Source organism: Protopterus annectens, chromosome 5.part0 (genome assembly GCF_019279795.1).
Source record: "Protopterus annectens isolate FY-2018-M chromosome 5.part0, PAN1.0, whole genome shotgun sequence".
Classification (NCBI taxonomy): domain Eukaryota; kingdom Metazoa; phylum Chordata; order Ceratodontiformes; family Protopteridae; genus Protopterus; species Protopterus annectens.
In genome coordinates this window covers 1,814,066,605-1,814,092,908 of record NC_056735.1, presented here as the reverse complement: position 1 = coordinate 1,814,092,908, position 26,304 = coordinate 1,814,066,605, and the positions used below count along the sequence as shown (strand labels likewise).

Genomic DNA, 26,304 nt, shown 5'->3' with positions numbered 1-26,304 from the left:
TGCTGTTGCAGGATTCAAACCACTACCTAATAATGTTATGACACTCGAGATGGACGCATTAGCGAAGCGCGCTATTCGCATTACTGGGAGGCTTTCTTTCTCCTGCTGTACTTATAGGGTGCTGACATCATCAGTGTTTAGAAAGGGGAAGGTGCATCCTGCAGTGTATTCTCCTAGTTGGCAAAAGGGATACTTCTTTCAAACAGTCTTGAACACACACTAACCCCCTCCACACACACTGAGCATGTACAGGATTCAAAACCCTACCTATGTTATGACACTCAAGACGGACGCATTAGCGGAGCGCGCTATTTGCATTACTGAGTGGTTTCCCTTCTCCTGTTGTACTTATAGGGTGCTGACATCATCAGTGTTTAGAAAGGTGAATGTGCATCCTGTAGTGTATTCTCCTAGTTGGCAAAAGGGATACTTCTTTCAAACAGTCTTAAACACACACTAACCCCCTCCACACACACTGAGCATGTACAGGATTCAAATCCCTACCTAACTATGGTATGACACTCGAGACGGACGCATTATCGGAGAGCGCCATTCACATTACTGGGAGGTTTCCCTTCTCCTGCTGTACTTATAGGGTGCTGACATCATCAGTGTTTAGAAAGGGGAATGTGCATCCTGTAGTGTGTTTTCCCAGTTGCCAAAAGGGACATTTCCCTCTCACACACACAAACCCCACTCACACAGACACACACACACTGAGCATTTGCAGGATTCGAACCCCTACCTAACTATATTACGACACTGGAGGGAGACTCATTAGCAGAGCGCACTATCCGAATTACTGGGCATCTGTTCTGCACCTGTAGTATTTATAGGCTGCTGACATCTTTATTTCTACAGAGGTATGTACATGTAGTACTACCTGTCAGGTGGGGGATAGCATATATATGCATTTGCAGCCACCTACGTCAGGGTCAGATATGCACATCGCACTGGCAGGTTATGTTCTATACCATGCTTTGGGACCACAGGACCTGTAACACACAACACAACCAGTCCAGAACACCACACCCACATCCAGGACACACACTTACATTCCCTGGGAACAGTGCCAGGATATGCAGGTGTTCACATACACCATTCCAGTTGTTAACATCAGGTACAGGCATATTGTGTGTGAGAACTACTCAGGCCTCTACCACTTTACCCTACAGCCAGTACAATTTGTGGGTCCATGTGCTATGGCAGAACCACACACCACAGCCACATGGGGGAATACATATTGCACCTGTCCATCTGCAACGTGGGTACTCACTGTTCCACACCAGAGGTAGACCACTATTGTTGATATCTGACCATACCCACCTTTCCCTGGACATCCATATCCCATCTCCACCCCAGGCAAGGTTGTCACTGCACACAAACTGTATTTAGCACAAGCAGACTCTACACTTGTGTAGACTGGGGTGGACGACTTCAGAGGACCCATGCTGGAGGACTATACTGGCCACTCAGCATAATCCTTGACAATTGCATTCTATGAGCATGTGTACGGTTTGCATTGGTCATGCTATCCCACATATACCCATGACTGCTCCACAACAAGACACCTGTCAGCTGTACACCAGCCATATATGCACCGTACAACAGACAGAGTGACCTAATACATTGCAGAGCTGTAGCCCACAGAGGGAGGACATCTGTGAACAGTTCCGGCATGGCACTTCATTCACACATACTCATTACAACACAGTGTTGACAGTGGAATCATCCAGAGAATGCAGATAGGGCTCCCCTCAGTCTGTTATTGATGGACACCTACTGTCAGAGATCCTCAGCAACCCTCTCACAGCACACACCGACAACATGGCTGTGGCTTAGCACATTCAATCCCTGGGACCTCCACGGTGCCCCTGCTTGACAGAGGCACAGCTCACTAGCCTCACATGTTGCCTTCTGTGACCTACTTTACAGTGGCACAGTAGCCTACTATCCTGGGGATGCAGATGCCAAGCACACTCTGGCTGAGCTGTCATTCCCTAGGGCAACAAGCCTAGTATTGACCTCTACACCCATATGTTCAATTGTTGGATGCACAATATTTGTTGTGCTGTTCTACTGTTTGCAGGTCTTTATTGCCATAGCATTCCCTGTTCCTATGACCAACTTGTGTATCTGTGGAAGATTCCAAAACTGAAGAAAAACAAACTGTCAAAAAACAAACCAAAAGGTTCCGAACCAGCAGGTGTAAAACTCCAAAGGTTTATTAGGAAATGTAAAAGTAAAGCGCTTTTCGTCTCCCTTAGTAGGAAGACTTCTTCAGACAAAGGAAAAAATCATGAAACAGTATTTACACTTGATTAGGTTCATGAATCTTCACTATGACATTCTTGGTTACTTTTATCTAGTTCATGTTTCTTTTTTGAAAACTTTTTTATGTTTGACACCCTGTCTACACTAAGTGGACATTTATTTATGCTTTTAATGTAATACAACTTTAAATGTGAAGGTATGTCAGTGGGTTCAATTAAGGCAGCTGTTTGTAATTTTGTAACACACACCCCTTTTTTTGGGGTTTTAAATTGTGTTTCATGATTTTTTCCTTTGTCTGAAGAAGTCTTCCTACTAAGGGAGACGAAAAGCGCTTTACTTTTACATTTCCTAATAAACCTTTGGAGTTTTACACCTGCTGGTTCGGAACCTTTTGGTTTGTTATCTGTGGAAGATGTTTGCATATGACGGCGATCCACTATATCACTTATGTCTCTGTAGTCATTTACTGTGTGCACTGGGCTGATTGCTGTGTTGTGGTTGGTTCCTGGACTGACACGTACAAATACCAGATATGTGTGGCCAACTGCTAAACGGAGATATGGCCTAAGTGTGTGAGCATGCCCAGTTCAGCTTTTCCATGGCATGTTGTCTGACATATGCCTCATTTATCAAAGTGTGCGAGCATGCCCAGTGTGAGCTTTCCATATGTTGCACTCTGAAGTCCACCACATATTTGGGTGTGTGTGAACTTCAACAATATCTCACGCTTATGGTTGTGTGTTGGGTGTCATGTTGTGTACTAACTGGCCAACTGCTTCGTGTCTGCCACAACAGGGATTATACTGTGCCTGCAGGGATTGCATGGGATACTTTGCAGACAGTTCTCAACATACTTTCATAATGACCTAACACTGTAGTACCGTATAGTGTACTGGTTCAGTACTTTCACTGTGGTGGACAGTATCCTGTGCTTTAGTCCTATGACTGCTTGACATCTTCATAGTGAGCACAACAGACTGTGTAGGGGCCACTTGTGCACATATGACCATGTTGCAATATGTTCAGATATGGACTACCTACAACAGGCTCGTCCAACATTGCTAGTGTATTCCACAACATGGGTGGACATTGGCAAACACTAGCGATGTTCCCTAGGCCATTTCTGATGCTAGTCACAGGGTGTGTTTGTCCTTCGACACACATTGTAACTGGAGTTTGCCATGACATATGTCATGGTTAGTATACTGTGCCTCCGTCTACCTCTGACATAACAGTGATACCCAGGGTTAGCCTACCATCTCCCATACACTCATCAGGATTCCTCTTGAGGGGTGTCGATATGTGGCTCTCTGGCTGACCTGTACCAGGAGTTTACTGAAGAGTGGGGGTGCCTTCTGTGTTATGGATCATTCTGTACAGCTTGTCCTATGTATGTCAGTGCTGGGGTTCAGGTCTCTCATGTGCATAGCTCACTGCCATTCAGATTGTACAAGGTGCAACATGTTCATTCATTCCAGGTTGGACATGGCTTCATACATCAGGCACAGCTTTCCTGTAGCTGGGAAGGATGGCGGTGTGTGGGGCTGCAGTTTGTTTACTCAGGCAACACATGGCATCTGTTCATGCTCTTTGCTACCCCTGGTGGGGTACTGTTGTGGACTTTACAGTTGATGGAGGTGTCTGCTGTGGTATATCCCACAGGGGCTATTGTAGTCAGTTGTGACGCTGATGGAGGATGGCTGCAGAGCCACATTGAGTTCCCCTTATCTACATCTGCCAACCTTCATGTTTGGGTGGGTATATGGTACATGTTTCTGCGAACACTACAGCCACATGTTTGTCCAGTGCAGGATATTTATCACCTTTTGTACCCAGGTCTCACATTACATGTTAGGTACCTCATGGGTTAACACCTGTGTGGTAATTTGTGGGCACTTACTGTATATCCACGGTGGTTGTCTATACACAGTTCTGCAATTAGCTTGCTGACATGGCTATGGCTACAGTTGTCTGTTTGTAGGTGGCCCTTTTGTGGGTTGCTTGTGTCAGCTGGGGGTCAGATTTGGTGGGCTGTTTGTACTCCTCTGCATACATGTTCAGTCACAGTCCTTCCATGTTGGCCTATACCTATGGGACATATATACAGAACGGGGGTGGGGGGGGCCAAGACCATGCCTTGTGGGATGCCACTCATATCCGCTTTGTAGTCTGACATGGATGCGGCATGTCTGACCATGTCAGTTCTGTCCTTGGTCTGGTTTGCAACCCCTCTACTGACATAGGGGTATATATTTAAGCTGCTGAACATATCCATACTGAACTCGTACGGTATTGTCTAGAATCATGTGCACGGTCCAGCTACGCTGTGTGGACCACATTGCCCTCATCAATTACCTTAATGACTGCTTCAAATGGGTCAGACATGTTTAGGGGCAGGTTATGCAGTTACAACAGCCACACTGTGTAGGGTCCAGTATCAGTAGGTCCACAATAGCCTTCTGTCTGCGGTACATACTGATCCTTTCCATAGCTGTGCAGAACAAGCTTGTCAGGATCCTGGGGTGGTAGTTTGGAGTATCCATTCAGGCAACACCTTGGTTGTGATGGACCACTGTTGTTGTACACTGCTCTTTGGGGACATATCCTGTGGTAAGGCTGACATTGGGCAGTAGTGTGATTTGGCATTCCATTATTCTTGGAGTCCATGTTGGCCTCAGCACAGGACACCATCACATACCTTTGCTGCTGTGTGTTCTGCTTTGCAGATGATGGCTGTTACCTCAGCATCTGCAATGTCAGGGGACCATCAGTCTGCTGGGATAGGTATTTTGCACTCGGGTGTTTGCACTACACCTGACAGGTTGTATGTTAGCAATATGTGTGTGTGTTTGGTATGTTGTTTGTAATATCTGTCAAATTCGGATCATATCTGTGGATGCCCAACATGGTTCCTACCATCAGTTGGGTAAGCCTTGTGATTATCCTTAGTGTCCTGTACGTTTTGTATCTTCATAGGTTCATGGGTTCATACTAGGCTATACACCCTAGGCCATTAGTAAGCCTAGCCAGAGTGTGTGTGTCTTTCGCCACCCCTTGCTATGTTCAATTATGGCCATTTATGAAGTTCTTCACTGTGCCTCTGTCTGGTCATGACACAGTGAGGACCCCCAGTATACATGTACGGTCATCCATCCACTTAGCAATATTCCTGTTGAGGGGTGTCAGTGAGGGGCTTTGCCTACCATGGATTGGGATCCTGTTTTTGAGCCTCTGGGTTATGTATCTGTCCCTCCAGCACATCTTATTTCATTATGTGTTGAGGCTGACATCTGTGACTCTCACAGCTCCAATGGCTTTGATTTCCTGTGGTCTAGCATGTCCATTACTCCTGTGTTGGACATGGCCTTGTACAACAGACATACAATGCCTCTGTGTAGGCAGTGTGTGACTGCAGTCAGCTGGGGTGTCTACAGCCAGGCAGCATATGACATATATTTCACACCCTTTATCCTGTTGGTGGGGTAACTATGAGGTCTTCCGAACCGCTGCAGGTGTCACGTACGGTACATCCCATATGAGTCATTGTACTAGATTATGGGTCTGATAAGGGAACAGTACAGCGGCACAGTGACCTCTGTTGATGTTGATGTGAATCCTTTCATGATACGGTGTCCAGTATCAACAATCTTCATAGCCACGTTGGCATTGTGGGTGTCACATGACAGATTAATGTCAACCTGTGTCCCTAGGTCCCTGATTACTCCTTGCATACATAATGGTTTGACACCTATGTGGTAATTTGTGTGTACCTTGTCTGGTATTTGGTGGGACATTCATACTGTCCAGTGTCTTCGGATGTCTGGGTGGAGTTCTTGTGTGTGAGAGTGTGGTCTGTCGCATGCTACAGACTGTACAGCAGTTTTGACTACAGTTATGTGCACATGGGTGGTCTCCGCTGCTTTGTGCATTGTCAGTTACCTGGCAATATGGGTGTCTGTGCTGCATATGGATACTCCCCTCCTTTGATGTTTTGGTGCAGGTGTTGGGGCCATAACACATGATATGTGGTATAACCTAGTAGTGCTGGTGTGCTATCACTAGGCTTGCAGCAGGCTTCTGTCACTGCACAGACATCAATGTTCTCCATAATGGGAAGTGCCTCAGGGGCATGCATATTGCAGTTTACACATCTGGCATTGGTCAGCATTACCCTTATGTTTCCTACCACTTATGTTTTCTAGGGTGGTGAGTAGTCTTTTTGGCCTTGCCTACATACGGCTCTATGGAGGCAGCAAAGGCCTTATCCAGTATCCAGACGCACACGGGTAACAGCTGCAAGCCATCCCTAGAACAGCAGCATGGCTTGTCATGCTTGATATCTCAAGCAGACACACATTAGACCCTCTTGGACTGACAGCTGTAACTGTGCCAGCTGTTAAACATGAGCATTCTGTGTTTGTACTGTGGCATCATTCTTGGTGAGGGCTGGATGCTGCACACAGCCAGTGTCATACCGCCCTGGGGTACATACTCAGAGGGACCATCCATGTCTCTTTTGATGTTGACCAGGGAGGTACATCTCAGGTAATTCACACCAGCATGGACATTGAGTGCATCATATTTCTGCTTGCTTTGGGGTGACCTGCGTACTTGTGTTATGTGGCATTTTGTAGCAGCCTACAGGCAGCTTACTCTACCCTTTCCCTTGTTCAGTCTGGTGAGTGGGACAGCAGTGTGTCTGCCTATACAGACACCTATTACGACTGTATCAGGCATGTTGTTTCTCCTTCTGGCCTGTGACTGTTTGGCACACCAGCTTTATGCACTATTCGCTGCATGTGCTATGTTTGAAGGTTGTGGTTGCTTGTGATCTGCTTTGGAGGCTTCTGTTTGTGTGGTGTGTTTGTAATTAAGGCCTCCGGGAATATTTGTCTGTGTTTATGTGTTTGGTTTACAGTTGTGGTAGGTCTATGTGGGACTGGGTTTGTGGTGTATGTGGTTACCTTCTCCTCCTGACTAGTTTTGACAGTACTGAGTTGGTGGAGCTCGCCCTCTGGTTTGGATACATGGATGCATCTATCACATATATTTGTATTTATTGGGGGGTGTTGTGGTTGTCTGTGTACTTGGGACTGGTGTCACATTGCCTCTGGATTCACAGATTCTACTTGTTGTGGCTGGACTTAGTGGATTGTATGTGTGGACATATGTTATTGCCATACTACTGGTCAGTGATTACTTCCCTTTTTATGTTTGCTCTATCATGTGATAGCTTCCTCATTCTCTTGCATGGTTTGGTAATGGCTGGAGGCCAGCATGCCAGATGCCTGTATGTATGGCATTGTGTGTTGTTGTTATTTGTGATTGCATACTCCAAGCATTCCTGGCTGTGTTCATGGAATGCCTGTATAATATGTTCTGTGGTGTGTCCCATATTCTGCACTTGCACAGGGACTTTTGTGGATTCAACATCGGTTTTGAGGGCTACAACCTATGCTTTACACATGTTTTTCACTGTGGTATTCTGGCCAGGGACTGGGGTCAGGATGTGTATATCCAGTGTGATTAATCTATGGTCTGGTCTTACCAGTGAGGGGTACACTTCTCATCTTGCCATCCAGTACACATGTTGCTGATTATCACATCCGGTATGCTTACCCCTCTTGTGGGAGTGGTACATTGTTCCTGGGCATTTTGGTTTATGGAATCTGGGTAATTTTCTCCTACTGTGTTGGTGCTAGTATAATGCTCCCGGTGTATGTCTGGGTATTTTCAGTCAAGCAATATAATGTGGTTTGGGGGGGCTTGATATATTCATGTATTCCGACATAGGCCAGGTGCAGTTCCTGGTATTAGGACAGTAGTCTACAGCAGGCTATATACTGGGAGGCGGTTTTAGCCATTGGTATTTGACCATGGCTAATCCATGCTGCTTCTTGTTGTGGTACCAACATGGGGGTGTGGTTATCCTTGCCATTTCTTGCTAGTCACCCTCCTTTTGTAGCTTGTTCCATGTTTTGTGGCTGTACAGCACAGTATGAGGTGTGACCTGGTAGTGTTAGGGTGCTGATGTGAGCCTTGACCCAGTTCTCTGTTACAGGACTGGTATCTACATTCTCCATACTGTGTGCGTTTACACTGCACACATCTTGCTGTTTATACATCTATCATTGGGTAGCATTACATCTAGGTTCCTATCCCTTGTAGAACCTATGAAGGTGGGTTTGTGTTTTGAGACTTACCTATTCAGGGCATGCTGTGGGTACTGACAGCCTTTGCCAGTATCCATGGGGCATGGCATGATAGGTGCACGCCACCCCTAGCAGGTGGTGCATCATGTCAAGGTCCGCATATCTTCCCAGCCTGAAACACATTGGCTCCCCTTTGACTAACTGCATTACTTCAGCCAGTTATTGCACTTGATCATCCCATCGTCATTTTGTGGCTTCATGCTTGGTGAGGGTGGATGTTAGTCAGGGTGCTCAGGTGTGCATATAGTACATGGTGTTACATTACTTAACACATAGCATTCATGCCTCAGGTGGTGCTGCAGGGCTGCCTCTGTCTGATGCGCATATTACACTTCCCTGTACATGTTTGTGAGCAGGTCATGTCATTTTAGGCATCCATGTTATTATTTGAGTGAGTCAGAGGGGGTATCATTCCCAGGGTACCTACTGAGCCAGTGTATGTGCTATGCGTTGCCTCTTTGCCAAGGCCAGGGCATACTGGGCATGCCTCCTTCTGCCTACTGGGGCAGGCTCAGGTTGTTCCTCCTCCGAGTCACGCTCTGCCTGTGATGGCCTTGGCAATGGTGGGGGGCTGTTTGGCCCGGCCCTATGCTGGTCCTGCTGCAGCTGTTTTCACAAGATCATATTATGTAGCATAGCACATACCATGACAATTTGGGTACATGTAGTTGGTGTGTACTGCAAGGCTCCACCAGATGTGTCCAGACACCGGAACCTTGACTTGAGCAGCCCAAACACACGCTCTATTACATTACGTGTTTGTGCGTGTGCCTCATTATGGCGTTCCTGTTCAGGTGTGTGTGCATTTCTGATGGGTGTCATCAGCCACGGCTCCAGTGCATAACCTGCATCCACCACTAGGTGTCCGTGTGGGATGTCCCCATTGGCAAATGTCTGGTACAGCTGCGTCAAATGCCAGATGTGGGAATCGTGGTAACTCCCAGGGCAGCCAGCACACACATTCATTATTATGCCCTGGGCATCACACACGACCTGGCAGTTGATGGAGGGGAAGCCCTTGTGGTTAATGTAGGCCCTACCCCGCTCACCGGCTGGTGCTTTGATGCGTATGTGCGTGCAGTCTATTGCACCCTCTACCTCAGGGTATTCCGCTATTTGCTGGAAGAGACGCATATTGCTGGCCAATACCTCACGGGCATTGGGGAAATATACATGATCACCGACATGTGCTGACATGGCATCCAGGAACTGGTGCAGTACCCTGGAGGCTGATGCCTGTGATATCCCCATCATATCACCAGTTGGTCTCTGGAAGGTACCTGTTGCTAGTATTCTTAGGCTAACACATACCTTGGTTTCCACTGGGATGGGTTCCCCTCTGTTGGTTCTGTGTGTGAGGCTTGGCCTGTACAGCTCAACAATTTGCTGCAGGAGCTCTCTGTCCACTCTATAGCGCTCTACTATCTCCAGCTCATGTAACCCATGGTAGGTGACCCTGGGCCTGTACACTCTTCTCCGTCTCCTCACTGTGGGTTGTCTGGCACCATCTGCATTGTCACCACCCTCAGCAAGTCGCCTATGTCTCATTATGACAGCTATGGCAGCCCCTAACATTTCTGCTCTGAGTTCAGCTTTTTCAGTTTTCACTTCTATTAGCTTACTCCTGTCTTGCAGTGTCTCTTAAGGGAAACATCCTGCACTACTGTTTGCAGAGTTTTAAGTGCTGGGCTGGGCTGCTATTCTGCCTGTGTAATTGCCTGCTTCTAATTGTTTTCACCTGCTAGCTTCAGCAGTTATCCCTGCTAGCTTCCTATTAATTCTGTTGCTTCCTTTTTCCTCTCTGTTTCCTCAGGGGGGAGCAACGTGCATACTATCAGAAACACGCTCACAGTGGCTTACACGTGCGCACACGTGCTTACACGGTTCAGAATCTACTTATTCGGGTTAAAACGCGCGTACACCCGCGCAAACACTGTTACACGTCTGCCAACAGCCTCCAACATACTCAGCCTGCCCTACACGCGCGCACACCAGCGCAAACAGTGTTAAACATCTCCCAACACACTCCCACATGCTCAGACTGCCTTACACGCACGCACACTGCCCTACTCGCGCTTCATGGTGCGCACACGTGCGCATGCACACCCAGCAAGAAACTTTGGTGTAAGTAACAGTGTACACATTCCATTTCTTGACTTTCCATGACTTATCTAGTGGCACACCTCTTTCCATGATCTGTGCCTGTCATCTGTCATGTTACACTGGCCTCCAATGAACTACATTTCTTTCTACCATTCCCCCCTGTGATGTCACCTATCTCCTACTCTATTCCTCCCCCTTATGTATCTCTTACACTACTCAGACTGTGCTCATTTGCTATGTGACTGTGAGATTCAGTATCCGAACCCTCATTTACATGAGATTGCCTACTAATGCTTAGTTACATGTCTTACACTCAGCTTCCCCCCTTAGCAACCACTACACGGTGGCCATGTTGTTTTTGGTCTGCTGGTCCCTGCATTGTCATTCCATGTATTGCATGAAACCCACATTTGTGGGTTTATAACCTTCATTTTCATGTTTTATACAGCGTAGCCCGTTTGCGCGGGGCTGCGCTGGGTTTAAACATCGGCGATCGCCGAAAAAAAAAAATTATATTTTTATTATTTTGGCATCAGGTTATATTGCCAATGGCCACATATTTGGCCATTGGCATGCTGCCTGAGTCGTATGCACCCTTTTTTTGGAGCTGACATGGCTCCGTTGTGGAATTTGCAGAAACATACTCAGTTGTCAACTGAGTACATTTCTGCAGCTAAAACATCTCTTACACGGACTGGTTTCTGCTTCGTGGATCGCTAATATACCTCATTTGCATACCTTTCGGCTGCAAGTGAGGTATTTAGCATGTCCATGCCCAGTCCGTGTAAGAGACGTTTTAGCTGGTCTCTTACACGGAGTTTAGGGCTGTTCCTGGATCGCGAGGCTTGCATGGAGTGTTGTACGTCTCTTACACTCCGTGCAAGCCTTTGTGAATCCTGCCCATAGATAAACTATAAAACAACACCCAAAACCTCATAATGGAAATATATAACAAAAGGACACTCAATACAGTTAACTGAAGATATTAAAACAAATATCTTATTATCGATAAAATATACATCCTTTACACAAAGCTGGAAAGTTTTTAATTGGAAATGCTTGCACAGGGCATTCTTAACCCCAGACAGAATAAGTAAAATTAGTTCTTCCATAAAAGGAATATGTTGGAGATGTGAGCAAGTACACAATGCAGATTGGAACCACATTTTCTTTGATTGTGTTAAAATTAAGCCATTTTGGAATGGTATTAAGAACTTTCTACAAGCTTTATTGAATGAATCATTTTATTTAATTAAACCTCTTGTATTATTAAATGTGAACGAAGGTCTTCATTTGAATAGGTCAAACATGTTTCTAGTTTGGACTATACTTGCAATTTCAAGGAAGTGTATAACAAGAAGATGGAATACAAACACAATACCAACTTTGTAAGACTTCTACAGCCTACTAAACACCACAGCATTATTGGAAATTAAAATTAAAGAACTAAGAATTTATCCAAAGCCATTTATCAACAACCCTTGGGGAAAAGTCTTATCGTTGATTGACACTATACAATAATTGATCAGACACTCTGATAATGGATTGGACATACTTATAAAGTAACTGTATACATTAAGATCTGTTATACTGTCAGACTAGTGTAAATAGTGTACATAGTTATTTAAGATGTTATGTATAAATACTATGGAATTCATTCAAATGTATTTGAAAAATAAAAAAAAACATTTTGAGGGAGGAGATAACTGAAGGGTCTTCTTAAATGGTGATAATGGGTATTTAGGCTAGTCAGTGATGCTAGGAGTCTGATTCAGAAAGTGAGGCTTTCAACAAACCTCTCTTTTTCCAGCGAGGAATCAATGACTCAAAAAGAGGGCTGCGTAGAAAGGCCTCATGACTAATTTAACACACCAGTTTGGCCTGATATGCTGTGAAGCTGCCCCCACACTCATTCAACAGTTGCCATTAAGACTACAAAGTTAAACTCACATCAACTAGGTGGTAGCTTCAAGGTGAGCTTGTTATACAACTGGTTACAGAAAAGGCAAATAAATGTAATAAAACATATTCACTAAACTGAAATATTTTTACTCCCAAGTCATCACAGGGCAAGACAGCTATGGTAGGTTTTTTGGCCTGTTGTCTTTTTTGTATAGTGCAGAAAGGAAATCAGTATACAGGATAGTATGATATTGTACAACATGGCAAAAAGGCTGCCTACCAAGCAGCTCAGTGCAAGAATCTCATTTTTATGAGTCAGAATTACCACAGTTAGGATTACAATGTATAAATTAGTTGAGAGTCATCAACTCTTACATCTTTTCTGATTCACAAGTCAACATCTTAGCTTATAGTTTGATGCAGTTACCTCTTGTGACTAGGAGTAAGCTTTTCTGTGTTGAACCTCTATTTTAAGATTGTCATACACAAGATCATGACACAAGCCAGGCAGATCAATGGCAGGTTAACTAAAGTGAAAAAAAAAAAACAGAAAAAAGCTAATACACACACATGCACACACACATGTGTGCACACTTGCGTGCACACACATACACGTGCGCACACACACACACACACACACACACACACACACACACACACACACACACACACCACAATGGTTCCCCCACAAAGCTATTCCACATGCTCATTGGGCCACCTTGTGACATAGCCTTCAGTATATGTCCTATTCCAGAGGGCAGATTAGACTGGTGCAGCATGTAGAGATACTAGCAATAGACTACTGTTGTTAGAATCTAATCTTAACCAAATGATAAAGAGGGAACACCTCAGGTGCAGGAGTCAGTTTTCCAATGGCTACCTTCTATGACAATTAAGTATTTAAACTATAAGATGATATGTGCACTCAGTAATGAAGATACATGGGCACCCAAACATGCACACATACGACACACAAGAACTGGAAACAGAAAGTGCAAATGACCAAAAACAAAAAAGAAAGAAAAAGAAAAGAAGACACGTAACTGCAAAGACAAAATAAAAACAATGACAGCAATGTGCATTTATAATAGGTGCATGAGATGTACCTGAATGGAAGAGAAACAGAGACGTCTGGAGCAATCCAGGCCCAGGGAGATGTCAGAGTCAATACTAATGCCAACTGAATAAAAATGAGGCTTAGACTCTAGAAGGTGATCTAGGCATGGAAATGGAGCTGAATCTTTTCAGGGAGGGGGGGGAGGGTTCAGACAAATTGTGCTTGTGTGTGTAATTGTGCTCAATGTATCTCCCAGGTGAGGTTAATTATCATGGTGAAGGGGATGAGCAAACAGAGTAACCTACCAGATTAGACGGTGTAATGATTTGGGGGTAAGAGGATAAAGTGGCAGAAGTTTAGACCTCAGAGGAGTTAAGACTTTATTGTTGTTTACCAAGAGAGGGTGAAATTCCTATTATGGACACCGGGCCAATAGATGACTGAAGCGTGATTCCAATCAGGACTCAAATAATGATTAACATGTTTATATGGGAAATGTGTGCAAAGCTATAATATAGATGAGAGGCTGTCCTTTAAGCCCACTAAGGGTATTAAAGAACATATGTAAACAGCATGGACAATGTAAAATATTTGTGTTCATAGGACAGAGTTATACTGTATAAGTAAAAATTTGAAGTTGGTTGTATTTTATATTCGTTAAATATAGAGTACATTCAAAACTATACATATACATGTACATATATTTACTGGTAAAACTTTATAACTTTGGAGTAGTGGAACGCTATAGTAAATAATTTATTATTGTCAATAGTCAGTGTGTATTAGACTAGCGAACATAGATGAGCAATAAAGCTTAATAAAATCACATGGGTTGAGGGAATACTCGTTTTTCTAGTGGGCAAAATCTGGAAGATTAATATGTATTTTTTGTAAAGTATTATGATTGTGAACAATAGTATTGTACCTTTAAATCAAGAAAATAAGAAATGAACCATTCTGAATTAGCTTTATTGTGCTACAGATGTAATGTTGTATGTATATATGGACCGTACCTAAGCAATTTGGGAGGATAAGGATTATGATGGTACCATATTGGGGGCATGAGGCCTGGGAGGAAAGGCTGTAAAGTGAGGAAGAAAGAGAGAGAGAGATAAGCAGAGGAGTCAGAAGGGAGGATAAAATATTACCCAGGGAGCAAAATCCAAGTGCCTGGTAAGGTAGATAACCAACAGCAACTTTGAACTATCCTGTCCTTGGGGAGGAACATTGGTGTGCTCTTGTGACATGCTCAAAGATCTTTGAGTCTAAGGTCCTGAAGACTTAAAAGTATGTCAGGGGTTAGAGGGTAGGAAGTTGGAATGTAAGAGGTTTGAACATCCCAGTAAAGTGAAAATGTGTATTGAGTCGAATTAAAAAGGAAAAGTTAGATTTATTATGCTCACAGAAACTAAAGTTATCAAAAAGAGAGAAGAGTAGGAAGAAAAAAAGTTGTAAATGTACGGGAAATAAGTATGTTCCAGGAGGAACAGAAACATTAGCACAACAGGGAGGTGGATGAAGCAGAGCGTTACTGCAGAATGTCCAGATCACTACCTCATACTTTTGGTTTATATTTGATAAAGTCTGTGCCTTCTTGGCAAATCATTGAGGACTAAATCACTACATAATGACAGATATTTGAGTTTTAGACTTCATGTCCATTAGAAAATGCATGCTAATTCAAAACCTGTGATTCTAGTAACTTTCTAATTTATTTTTGGCTTTATCAGAATTCTTGCTCTAAGAGCATGAGAGGTAAAGAGACAAGCGTTATGTGAGAGGTATGTAGAGGCACACTTAAGGATACGGGCATAGTAGGTGGATCCTATTATGGCACAAAGAGAGATAAAGTAAGGAACAAAATAGAATGTGTACAACTGAAAAATGAGACATAGAAAAGATAGAGTCATATGGGCAGAGGACTTCACTGTAGAATTAGAACTGAAATTAATCACATTACATGGGAAAACATAGTTTAAGGAAAATGTTAGAATAGCTTAAGTAAATATTCAAATCATGATAAATAGAAGTTTGTCTGATAAGGTGAGGTTTGACAGAGGAACAAGGCAAATACGTCTACTGTCATAAGTTCATAGGTTCATGGGTAAGTAATAGACTAGCTGCCCTTGCGGGACATTTTTAAGCCTAGCCAGTTTCCCTTTCTGTGCTCAAAATAACCTATCCTATTAGGTTATAGATTTGCCTTACCCATCCCATGGTTGATAATTTTATATTCCTAATGAGAACAATTTTGATCATACCATAGATAATTTAAGGGGACCCATGCATAGGATAAAGCATTTAGGAGCTGCCTCTGTCCATTAGTAGTACAGAGGACAGTCACAGTGCAAATTTTCTGTTTCCAATCCATAGATCTAAGTTGTTCTTAAAAATGGACAGGGATGAACTTTGTTTTATGTGGATGGGGAGTCTGTTCCAGAGCAGCAGTATCCTCTGCAAGATATGCCTGACCCTCAAAACCATTCGGTTGATGTTGCAGAAGAGGTTTCGATCCCAGGACTGAGTATTTCTGATGCTATTTCACTTGCTGATATGCAGTAAATCCATCAGTAAAGGATCCGAAGATGCCTTGTATTTCAGACACTGCACCTCTTAGCAGTCTGTAGGATACTGAGTATAATGACAGGGCTTTGAGTTGGGCCATGTAAGATATGTTGTTTAGGTCTTCTATTCTTTTAATAAAATATGTCTGTGGACATTCCAGTTGTTGCATGTGTCTGGTCAGATACATGCCAAGGGGGGTATTATATTCAGTGACTGGCCTAATAAGGGCTGAGTAAAGCAAACTATGAAACGCCCCTAATAATCCTTGTGCTGGCCTTGGAGAAATTGACAAAGGGAATGATAGAAATCTGGGGATCAAGAAGCAAATCATAAATTTGTAGATGGCTAAATATTATTATTGGAGGATGTGGGGGTAATTACTTCAGGTACATCCTAAGATATCTTTAATAATAGGGATAGGATGAGGGGTATAAACCTCTAAAGTAGGGTTGCTGTAATTGTAGGGGGGATATTTAGGAGTGAAAACATATCTGACAGTAGGAGAGATCAGGAGGGAAATAGGAGGAAGTAAGGAACCTAATAAAGACAATGCTGCACAAATGGACCGCTATGGTGAATATGTTGAGTGGGAGAATAAAAGTGGTAAGTATTATGATGCTTCCACTGGTCGTTTATATGTGGAAGCATGTAGAGATAAAATTATTGTTGGTGTGGTAGAACTATAGAATATGCATGATAGATTTGTATGCAGAGTAAGGGGGAAACAGAGTAACTAATGAAAGAAAGAGGACCCAAAAAGTGGTAGAAGGATGGGTCATGCCTGAGTTAAGACATATGATGCAGAGGTAAATGTTGCACAAAGTCTGACAGGTTATGAAAAAAAGGTTAGATGGAAAGAGAAGGGAGATAATGATATTATGGGGGGGGTGGGGACATTTTTAGAGATAAAGAAAAATCAATGGCAGCAGTAATAAGGAAGTTTATGAAAGATGGGGTGAGAGTGAAAGGGCCAAAATGGAGTGGAATCAGGGGCATACAGAGTGAGAGGCAATAGCTAGTTTTAATAGTGTTAAGAGATTTGAAGGAAAAGATATAAGAACTAATACAAGAAAAGGGGTACATAGGTTCATAGGTTCATAGGTTCATATGTGTGCACTAGGCTAATGGCCCTGGAGCCTTTACAAGCCTAGCCCATAGGATTACCCTGGCATCGTGCCACCAGACCTTAGTTCCTAGTGCCTGTGTTGAGTAGAGCCACTGGAGTGATCCCCGGGGTCAGTTTTCTATTTCTCATCCACTCATCAAGATTTCTCTTGAAGAGGGCCAGTGAGGTGCTCTGCTTCACATGTATGGGAAGTCTTTTCCATAGCATAGTGCAATATTTTTTCTTTGAGCAGTCAAGGGGGCCTTTGGGGCTAAGAGAAGGAGATTGGTTGGTGTACAGGCAAGTAATTAAGATGGCTGATGTAGAGTGAAAAGAGAAATACCAGCGAGGGAAAAAAGGAGGTATTTGAGGAAGTGAAAGTGACTGTAGGTATAGAAATAGAGAAGATAAGGCAGACTACAGGGTTTTTGTGAGAGGAGGTAACATGTTTTAGCAAGCTTAGGGGAAGAGAAAGAAAGAGAGAAAGAGGGATGGATAATGAAAGGCAGGATATTGAAGAGTGGTGAGACCTGGACAGAAGCACATGGGAAATGATGACATTTCTAAAGGTATCAGGGCCAATCTAAGATACTCATTTAAGGCTGGTACACAGATGGTATAGAACCAGAGATGTGGAGAAACCAAAGCAGACTCTATCCATAAGTGGATGGATATGAAACAGTGCAAAAAGAATGGCAAGTAATGAATACAATATGGAACAAGATATGTAAGAGAGAAGTAAATGAGGGATGAGTGTTTTATCTGTGGGAAGTGAAAGATGAGCAAGGGATATGGAGGAATGAAGAAAGAAGAGAAATGTTATTTATGTCAGAGTTGTTAAAAAAGAAAACTGCAAAGGGATGGAAAATGAATATTAGTAGTATTGAAGAAAATATATGACTGTGTTTAAGAAAAGAAGTGATTAATGAAGGTAATAGAACTAGAAAAGAAATGTGTTGAGTCTGAGGAGATAGGCAGAAGAGAAAAGTGGAATAACAGGAGGAAAGAGGCAATGGGATGAAAGTTATAATTTGAGGAGGGAAGGGTATGCTGGAAATGGAGAGAGATAACATTTCTCTCTCTCTCTCTCTCTATATATATATATATATGTATATATATATATATATATATATATATATATATATATATATATATATATATATATATAGGTCCCCTACAGATTGTGATCTTGAAGTTGGTATATTTAAATAGCAAGGGGTGTGCAGGGTGTAGGGGGGCTTGCCCCCCTGCAAAAACATCCAGGATTTTTTTTTTTTGTTTTGTTTAATTTTTTTTTCAGGTATTCAAACTTTTGAAACATTGCTCATATGGTCTTGGCCATATGAAAGTCAATGTTTTAAAACATCTGTAGTAGACCCATATATATATATATATATATATATATATATATATATATATATATATATATATATATATATATATATATATATATATATATATATATATATATATGTCAGACAAACTGTTATATGTGTTTATCTGTTTGATGTATTGTGTTAAGTTGTGTTGATGGAAAGAACTGCCTGTTGTGAGGTGGATGGGTTCAGCTAATGGAGTTTGACTTTGATATGAAGTGTACAATTTCAATAAAATGATTTAGACAGAATTCTTTAATCTTCCCCAAGGATTGCAGTCATGGAACTGTTATATATCAGCAGAAAGTGAGAACTGCAAAATCTTCCTCTAGGGGTACACTTAGGGTTTTCCCCTTTGCAAAAAATCATTGTTACAGTTGTTTAGAATCCTGCTATTGCTTGTATTAGCATGATTTCATTTAAGTTATTCTAAGCATTAGATCAACAAGCATGACCTTCAGTGAAGTGCTGCATAGTAAATAGCAGTTGATGACATGAGCTTCAGCAAGTTGTGCTCGAGTAAGTTTAAGTAGACATTGTAATTTGACTCTTGGATATAAGATATAAGAACTAATACAAGAAAAGGGGTACATAGGTTCATAGGTTCATAGGTTCATATGTGTGCACTAAGCTAATGGCCCTGGAGCCTTTACAAGCCTAGCCCATAGAAGATGTTTAATGATACCATGGAATCCATCTAGGGAAGAATGCAAGTAATACAAAGACACATACAGGTCCTTTTCAACTTCCAACCAGCATTAAAGTAGTGTGCTTTATGGGTTATTCATACTTAAAATATAAGGGCTAAAAATTTCATGGGAATATACTGCTAAGCTTCTAAAGAGCCACATGGATCAAAAGCCTGGTAAGTACCTATGGACCTATAAACCTGTGATGAATACTCCTAAGTGAAGTCAAGCAGGAAGAATGAGGAGAAACATGATTACAAGCATAACACAAATAAATATAAACAAAACATGAAAATTAATTGCTAAAAGTTATCTAGCAGCAGACTTGAATAGAGCAATAAATAAGGTTGAAAACTCTGAACAAAATAGGATGAGGACTCTTTGCAATTATACATGCTAATATTCATAACAAGACAATGATGAAAGCATTCGCAGGAAATAGATTGGATGCAAACAAACTGGAATAAAAACTGAATATTACGGAATGATTGGCCATTAATATTCAAAAAGTAGCATGCTAATTGGTCAGCGCAACCAACATGCCCATTGTAAACCCAAGCATATACCAAAAGAAAAAGTCCAGTTGCCTGGACTTTTTTCCATTAATATATGCGACAGCTTTTTCAATTTTCTTCAGCTTTAAAAAATAAATAAATAAATAATGAAATCCCAACAGTACAGAGGTACGAGCAAGACAGGACAGAGAAAATACAAGGAAAATCAGGTACATTATGCAAAACTAAAGAAAAAGCAATATAGATCTTCCTTTCTCTGTTGCTTCCTTTCCAGGGCTTCACATTTGTGATTAAACCACATAAACCGTTGGTAAATCTGCAATATACCACACCACAAAGTCGGTTATTGCTGTATAAATCAACGGAGAAATGTCTTAGATAAAACTGTGTGCGCATCCCAACTAATGAAAGAAAATAAATAAAATCAAGATAAATGTTAGCAGATGCTACAAGTCTGTATTCCTTATTTTTTTCAAATGGTTTGTTGAAAAGCCATGTAGAAAAAAAAATCTATACTGATCACAAAAGCAAAGACATGAAAAAATGATGGCATAAATGTAACAGAAGCTAGATCCAATATAATTTTCACTCAGACAAAGAAAGTAATTAAAAGATCTTTTCTTTTTTGTGTGAAATAGTGTGCCCTACAGTATGCTAATTTTATCTGACAACTTTAATGTAGTTCTTATCATTATTAACTGAGTCTCAAAGGACTACAATATGGCAGCAAAAAAGACACATGTAAGGCAGACACCTTTCCAAAGCAAAGGCCAGATAAAAATTCAAATTTTCAAAATGGTCAAAAGGAGGAGGATGCAACTGAAAGGGAAGTTACTGCTAGAATTTCAATGATATGATTACCATCATCCTCAATTTGTGTAATATGTTGCCTGATCATACAGACTTGATGGAGGAGACTAGAATAGGGTAGAATTTACAGAAAGGTCATACAAACAGAAACATGACTACAATACCATTTCTACATGGTTTAAACTCTGCAAGAGTGACAAGTGATCAAAACTGAAGTACGAATAGGTTTTCACATAAGGAAAGGTTTCAAAGTAACACAGATAACCTATATGTAAGGAAGAGAGTAGCAGAACAAGCAGGAATAGTTTATCCTGGGCTGCGGATTTTTTATAACTTTATATTGTTTTCCTTCTTTTGATATACAGTTTATTACTGAAGGAGTTACAGCAGAGAGGTTTATTGCTGAATTTGACATTGTATTTAAAATCAACCAGTCGTTTTTCTATGCATGTGATAAGTATACTTCAGTGAAACAAATCGCTGAAACCTTTTCTTTTTAATGGGTTTTGCTGTAAAGTTTCTAAGTGTCAGTAATCCCCTAATTATGCATGTGCTGGAGAAAATGCCTCGCACTCCTTCTAGATAAAATAAACTGCTTCAATAATGCAATGTCTGTTGGATGGTAATTTGAAATCTAAATGACAACATAGTAGCTTACATTAAGTTTATTTTTCAGTAATACTCACCCGTTCGATTCTCGGTTGGAGTGCGGGGAGTGCCTTCTGTGTGGAGTCTGCATGTACTCCTCATGGTTGGGTGGGCATTTGAAAGACATGCGTAAATGGGCGTGCCTTAGTTGAAGGTTGAACGTCAAGCTGGCACCTCAGCATTCGTGAAAATCTACTGCCAATCATTAGCGGACCGGAGTTCCGCTGTGGCGACCCCTAACCGGGAAAAGCCGAAAGACAACAACAACAACTCACATGGGCAGAAGTGTCAAAGGTTTTCTCCAGGATGAGATAAATGGTGTGTGTTGCATGATTAACATGGTCGGCATCTGTAACTTCTTCAAATAAGCTTACAAGAAGTGCCTTTCATAAAACTTGACTAATTGGGGTCTAGATCAGTTAAGCCACCTATGTCTGCATTAATGAGTTCTTCTATAATATATGTCATGGTTATGCATACAGGACTGTTGAAAGTAATAGGCTTATAATTGCACAGGTCTATAGAGGGACCTGCATTATGCGGAGGATTCACAGTAACTGTTCTCCAAGTATTATATCACAAACCCTACAGATAGGCTGTTGTTGAACAATTTAAGTAGAGTCTCATATGGTGCATATTTGGCACTGATAATATTGTAGCTATGTATATCGATCTCATGCAAGTATTATTTTTAGTGTTTGGCAGTGATTCTAGGACTTGTTCCAAAGTGATTTCTGAAGGACTGTGTGAAGACATTAAAGTTAACACCAAATTTGTCTGCTAAGATATTGGGAAAATCCCTGCAATTATAATGTATGATATTATTATGGAGAGATCAGTGCATTGTTGGACAACATTCCTTAATTTCCTGAAATAACTGAAGAGAGATTTGTAGTTTGTCTGATATCAGTTGTAACCTTAAGCTTGCACTCCACTTTGCATTTTATAATTGTGCTATTAAGTTCATTGATGACATGGTTTCAATGCAGTTTTAAAGTAAAAGGATAGGGATTTCTTACAACTGTTTGTTACTTTCCTTCTTTTGATGTGTAGTTTATTAATAAAGACATTCCAGCACAGAAGTTTATTCTTGAATTTTCCATTCTATTTAGATCAGCCAGGCAGTTTTCTATTTGACTGTTTAGGTGAAGGTAAATGTTGGAAGTGAATGCAGCTGATCTCTCAGTTGGGTCCATTTTTTGCCTAGGTATTATGCAAGAGAAGTAGGCATGCCCTAAAAAAGTCTTTAAAAAGGTCTCATTTGGTGATGAGGAACTACTGCTAGGTCTGACAGCAAACATGTCTGATTTGTGATTAGATTTAAGCAGGGATAAGGAGATGTGGGATCAGGTACCTGCAGAAGCTCACCTGATAAGGGCCAATTCAAGGATATTACAGATTCTAGTATTTTGTTTTGTTTTTTACAACGTGCTCTGGTGTATTGATATTTAAAAAGTCTAGAAAAACATTGAACCTATCCATTTTAGAAGTGTAAGCAATAATGGCTGAGTAACATAATCCCCCCAAAAAGAAGGTATTTTTGTTTGATCTTTAATCCCATGATGATGTCAAGATAATTTCCATAAAATACAGGGATGGATAACTAGTAATGAAGTAGTAGTTAGTTTTGTTAAGCATAGCTTAGACCTCTGACAGCTCCAAGTTAAAATCATGGGAAAACTGTTGTGAGGTGATGGTGTTTCTAACAAACAACAGATAACTCTTGGCAGTTTCAAAAGGGCCTGAAAGTATGATAGACACTAAACTCTGGAAGAGAGGGGATGTTGTCACTGGCATTCAATCCATGTTTTAGTAAACATACAGATAACAAATATGAATGTGATTGGGAGGGTCTCAACGTCTGGCATCTTTCTGTTTAGACTCCTAGCTTTGAGTAGTATCACATTAATGTTTTCTTAATTTGAGCTTGAATTTGCTATGTTGGAATTTCCATTAGGAGGACTTTGCCTAAAAATGCACAGTGGAGCAGGAAAAGCTTTAGCCAGTATCCCGAAGCTCTGATATGAGAAGAGTAAGCCAGCCCAGGTGAAACAGGAGGTCTTATCTACCATCTCAGCCTAAACCAACACAGACTGGACCCCTTAGAATCACACCATTTACTTTGGCAATTTTTAAAGTAATTCATATTATCTGGGCATCTAGGATAATTATGGATGAATGGAAGATACTCAAGAGTGGTGTATTTGATCTTGTATGCATGCATAGTAAGTTCCATTGTGTCTCTCTGCTTGTTTCTTATTGGAGCACCTCAGGTCATTATCTCCCAATGGTCCAAAGATGATAGTCCTAGCTAAAGAGTAATTAGTCTTTGAAACAAAAATATAGCAATTTATTGAATCTAGATAACAGAAAATGGAGTTAAATGTGCTATAAGCAAAAATTCACTTCTGAATTCAATTCTTTTCAGCACTTTATAAGTGGCATTCAGCACTATATAATTGACATTGTTATCAGATTAAATGGAAAGCTATGCCTCTTTGCAAAATGCATAAAGAGGTGTAACAGGGCTAACAAAGACATTGAAGTATGTAGGATGAAAAGGGGCATTATAAGGCAAGAATTCCAGAATGCTGAATGTATGCTATTTGTATTCACCACAAACAAATGTGACGATTTGTACTTGAGGAAATAAAAACCTCCAGAAACCTTGTGCATGTATATGCATTGGGGAAGATTACTGAAGATAACAGAAGTGGAAATTGCTTTACTGGTAGAATAGAGGGATAAATCTCCGAATATGGTCCAGGGCAGCTGGATTAGATTGAAGGCTTATGACACAGCTAAGAGGATGTGGGAGGAGGTAGGTTCTCACTAGCTTATGCTGTCACTTCCCACTTGATAACTGCAGGAGGTCAGGAATGGTGTTGAAAGTGTGTAGGGTATTGCAGCAGAGATGTTGCCTCGGCCCCCCAATCCCTTAATGACAGACTTTATCGTCTGCATGATGGCACATGGCAAACAGACAGAGGGGCACAGGTGGACCCTACGGTGCACTATATGCCAATGTAATTGTGTTAGGCTTTCATACAAATGTAAGATCCCATTGATGGGATACCAGTGAGAGCACCAGACTCACTGATATTGTCCTGGATGATTGTCCCTCTGGATGTCTTCCTAGGAAATGAGGTAATATTCTTCATTCTTTGGGAATAAATGCTCTTGAGTCTGATAGGGTGGTGAACTGATGATCAACATGCAAAGGGATAAAAGCACAGTAAATAAATAAATATGTATATAAATAAATACATAACACAAGTGAAAACTCCCCTTGTGAAATATTGTGAAATATGTATCAAAATACCAAAAGGTGGGCATGCTGGAGTTAAAAGGCAGTAGAGAAGGCTGAGGGAATACTGGAGTGTATACAGGGACAATATAACACATGAAAACCATACACTACACTATGTGTGTAGAAACAACTAATGAGAATACATCTATAGTATTGTACACAGTTCTGTAGCCCATATATTTACAAACATTTTGCTACTATGGAGACTATCATAATGAGGTCATAAAAATTGTTCAATATGTAAAAAAAAAGTTCACAATCTGTAGAGTAAAGGGAAGGATTAAGGGGACATTACAGAAACAGTTACCTATTATATTCTCGAAAACCGACAATGTTGAATCCATCATCACAAGAATAGCGATAGTGCAGAACATCGAACAGGTAAACGGAAATCTCTGTAAGGGGAGATTTCCATTTACTTCAATGTAGTATGGTCTCGGAGTTGGTATATTTAAATAGCGGGGGGGGGGGTGCAGCCCTCCATGTGGGGGGTACAGGGGGGCTTGCCCCCCTGCCTACACCCTTTAGATTTTCTTTTTTTTTTTAATGTATTTTTTCTGAACATTCAAAATTTTAATGGTTCAATAATTAAAGGTCGACCTTTAGTGATTCAAACCATTAAACGTTTAATGTTCTAATATAGACCCGACAGAAACAACTAGATGCCTTGAGGAATAACAAAGCCAAGGAGAACAACATCATTTAGAAAAGGTGTAGAAAAACAAGTGGTCATAGGCTGAAGACAGAGAAAGAAGGACTCAGGTATAATGTGAGTAAATACTTTTAACATAAAACATTGTATATGCATGTATTGCAAAGGATGTTAAAGGGTGTGGTTAACTAGTATGACTCAAGAATGCAAGGATGACACATGAGGGGTATCTTAGCAAGAGGTATGTGCATGTAGAATAGCCTTTTAGGTAACAAGGACCTGCACTTTCTTCATTAGTTAAGATAATAGACACTCTGCACATGGCAAGAAGTCCTTATTGGTGGTCATGCTCTTGTATTTATTTATTGCATTAGTACTTGAAAGGTAAAGCACAGATATACAAACTAAAATTCAACAGCCTGGCAAACCACTCATCACAGAATCCTGTACAGACTTTCATGGTCACAGGAAACCACGTTTCCAAAGTATGTAATCAAAGTATAGTATTTCTCCATAAAACATTGGTCACACTTGCAAAGGAGCATGTCACACAGTGAGTCCTCCCAATATAAGCAAAAACAAAATCTTTAGAAAACCAATCTCATTTTTTTGCTCACCTATATCTCTGAACAGCAGTAATGTATGCAAATGATAATAATTGTTGCCTTCAAACTGACATCAAATCTTTGTAGACTTACTTTTTTTTCTTACATTAGAGGTATTTATTTTTTAAATAAGCTGTTGAATAACTGAAGTCAGTCAATGAAACATTTTTGTGTCAACAGATGTATTAGATTTTCTATTTCTCACATAAGAAAGAGCTCTTTCAGATGGCTATGTATGCTTTAAGAGAGTCAGTGCTAAGGTTAAAAAATGTTTCTAGGCTGAAAAGTATGATGAAATGACCAGCTGGCCAGCAGATGCTGCAGAAATAAAGCAACTGCTAACAATAATTAGTACTTTTTAGTTAACTGTGAGTCAGATGCTGTAGTAAATGTTACGATCTCCACCCAGAGATATTATTTACAGTAACTTTAACAAGCTATGTTATTTACAGTAACTTTAACAAGCTAAGCAATATTATAA

The 26,304-nt window shown here is 41.1% G+C and overlaps 1 protein-coding gene across 1 annotated transcript in view; it reads left to right on the top strand.

The window, feature by feature from the left end:
- Window positions 1-21,108, top strand: part of LOC122802421 (PEST proteolytic signal containing nuclear protein) — a 103,743-nt gene extending 82,635 nt beyond the window's left edge. Inside the window, exon 4 of the mRNA XM_044072041.1 lies at window positions 20,974-21,108. Coding sequence (XP_043927976.1) covers window positions 20,974-21,108 — 135 coding nt within the window. The remainder of the gene's footprint in view (window positions 1-20,973) is intronic.
- Window positions 21,109-26,304: the final 5,196 nt, after the last annotated feature.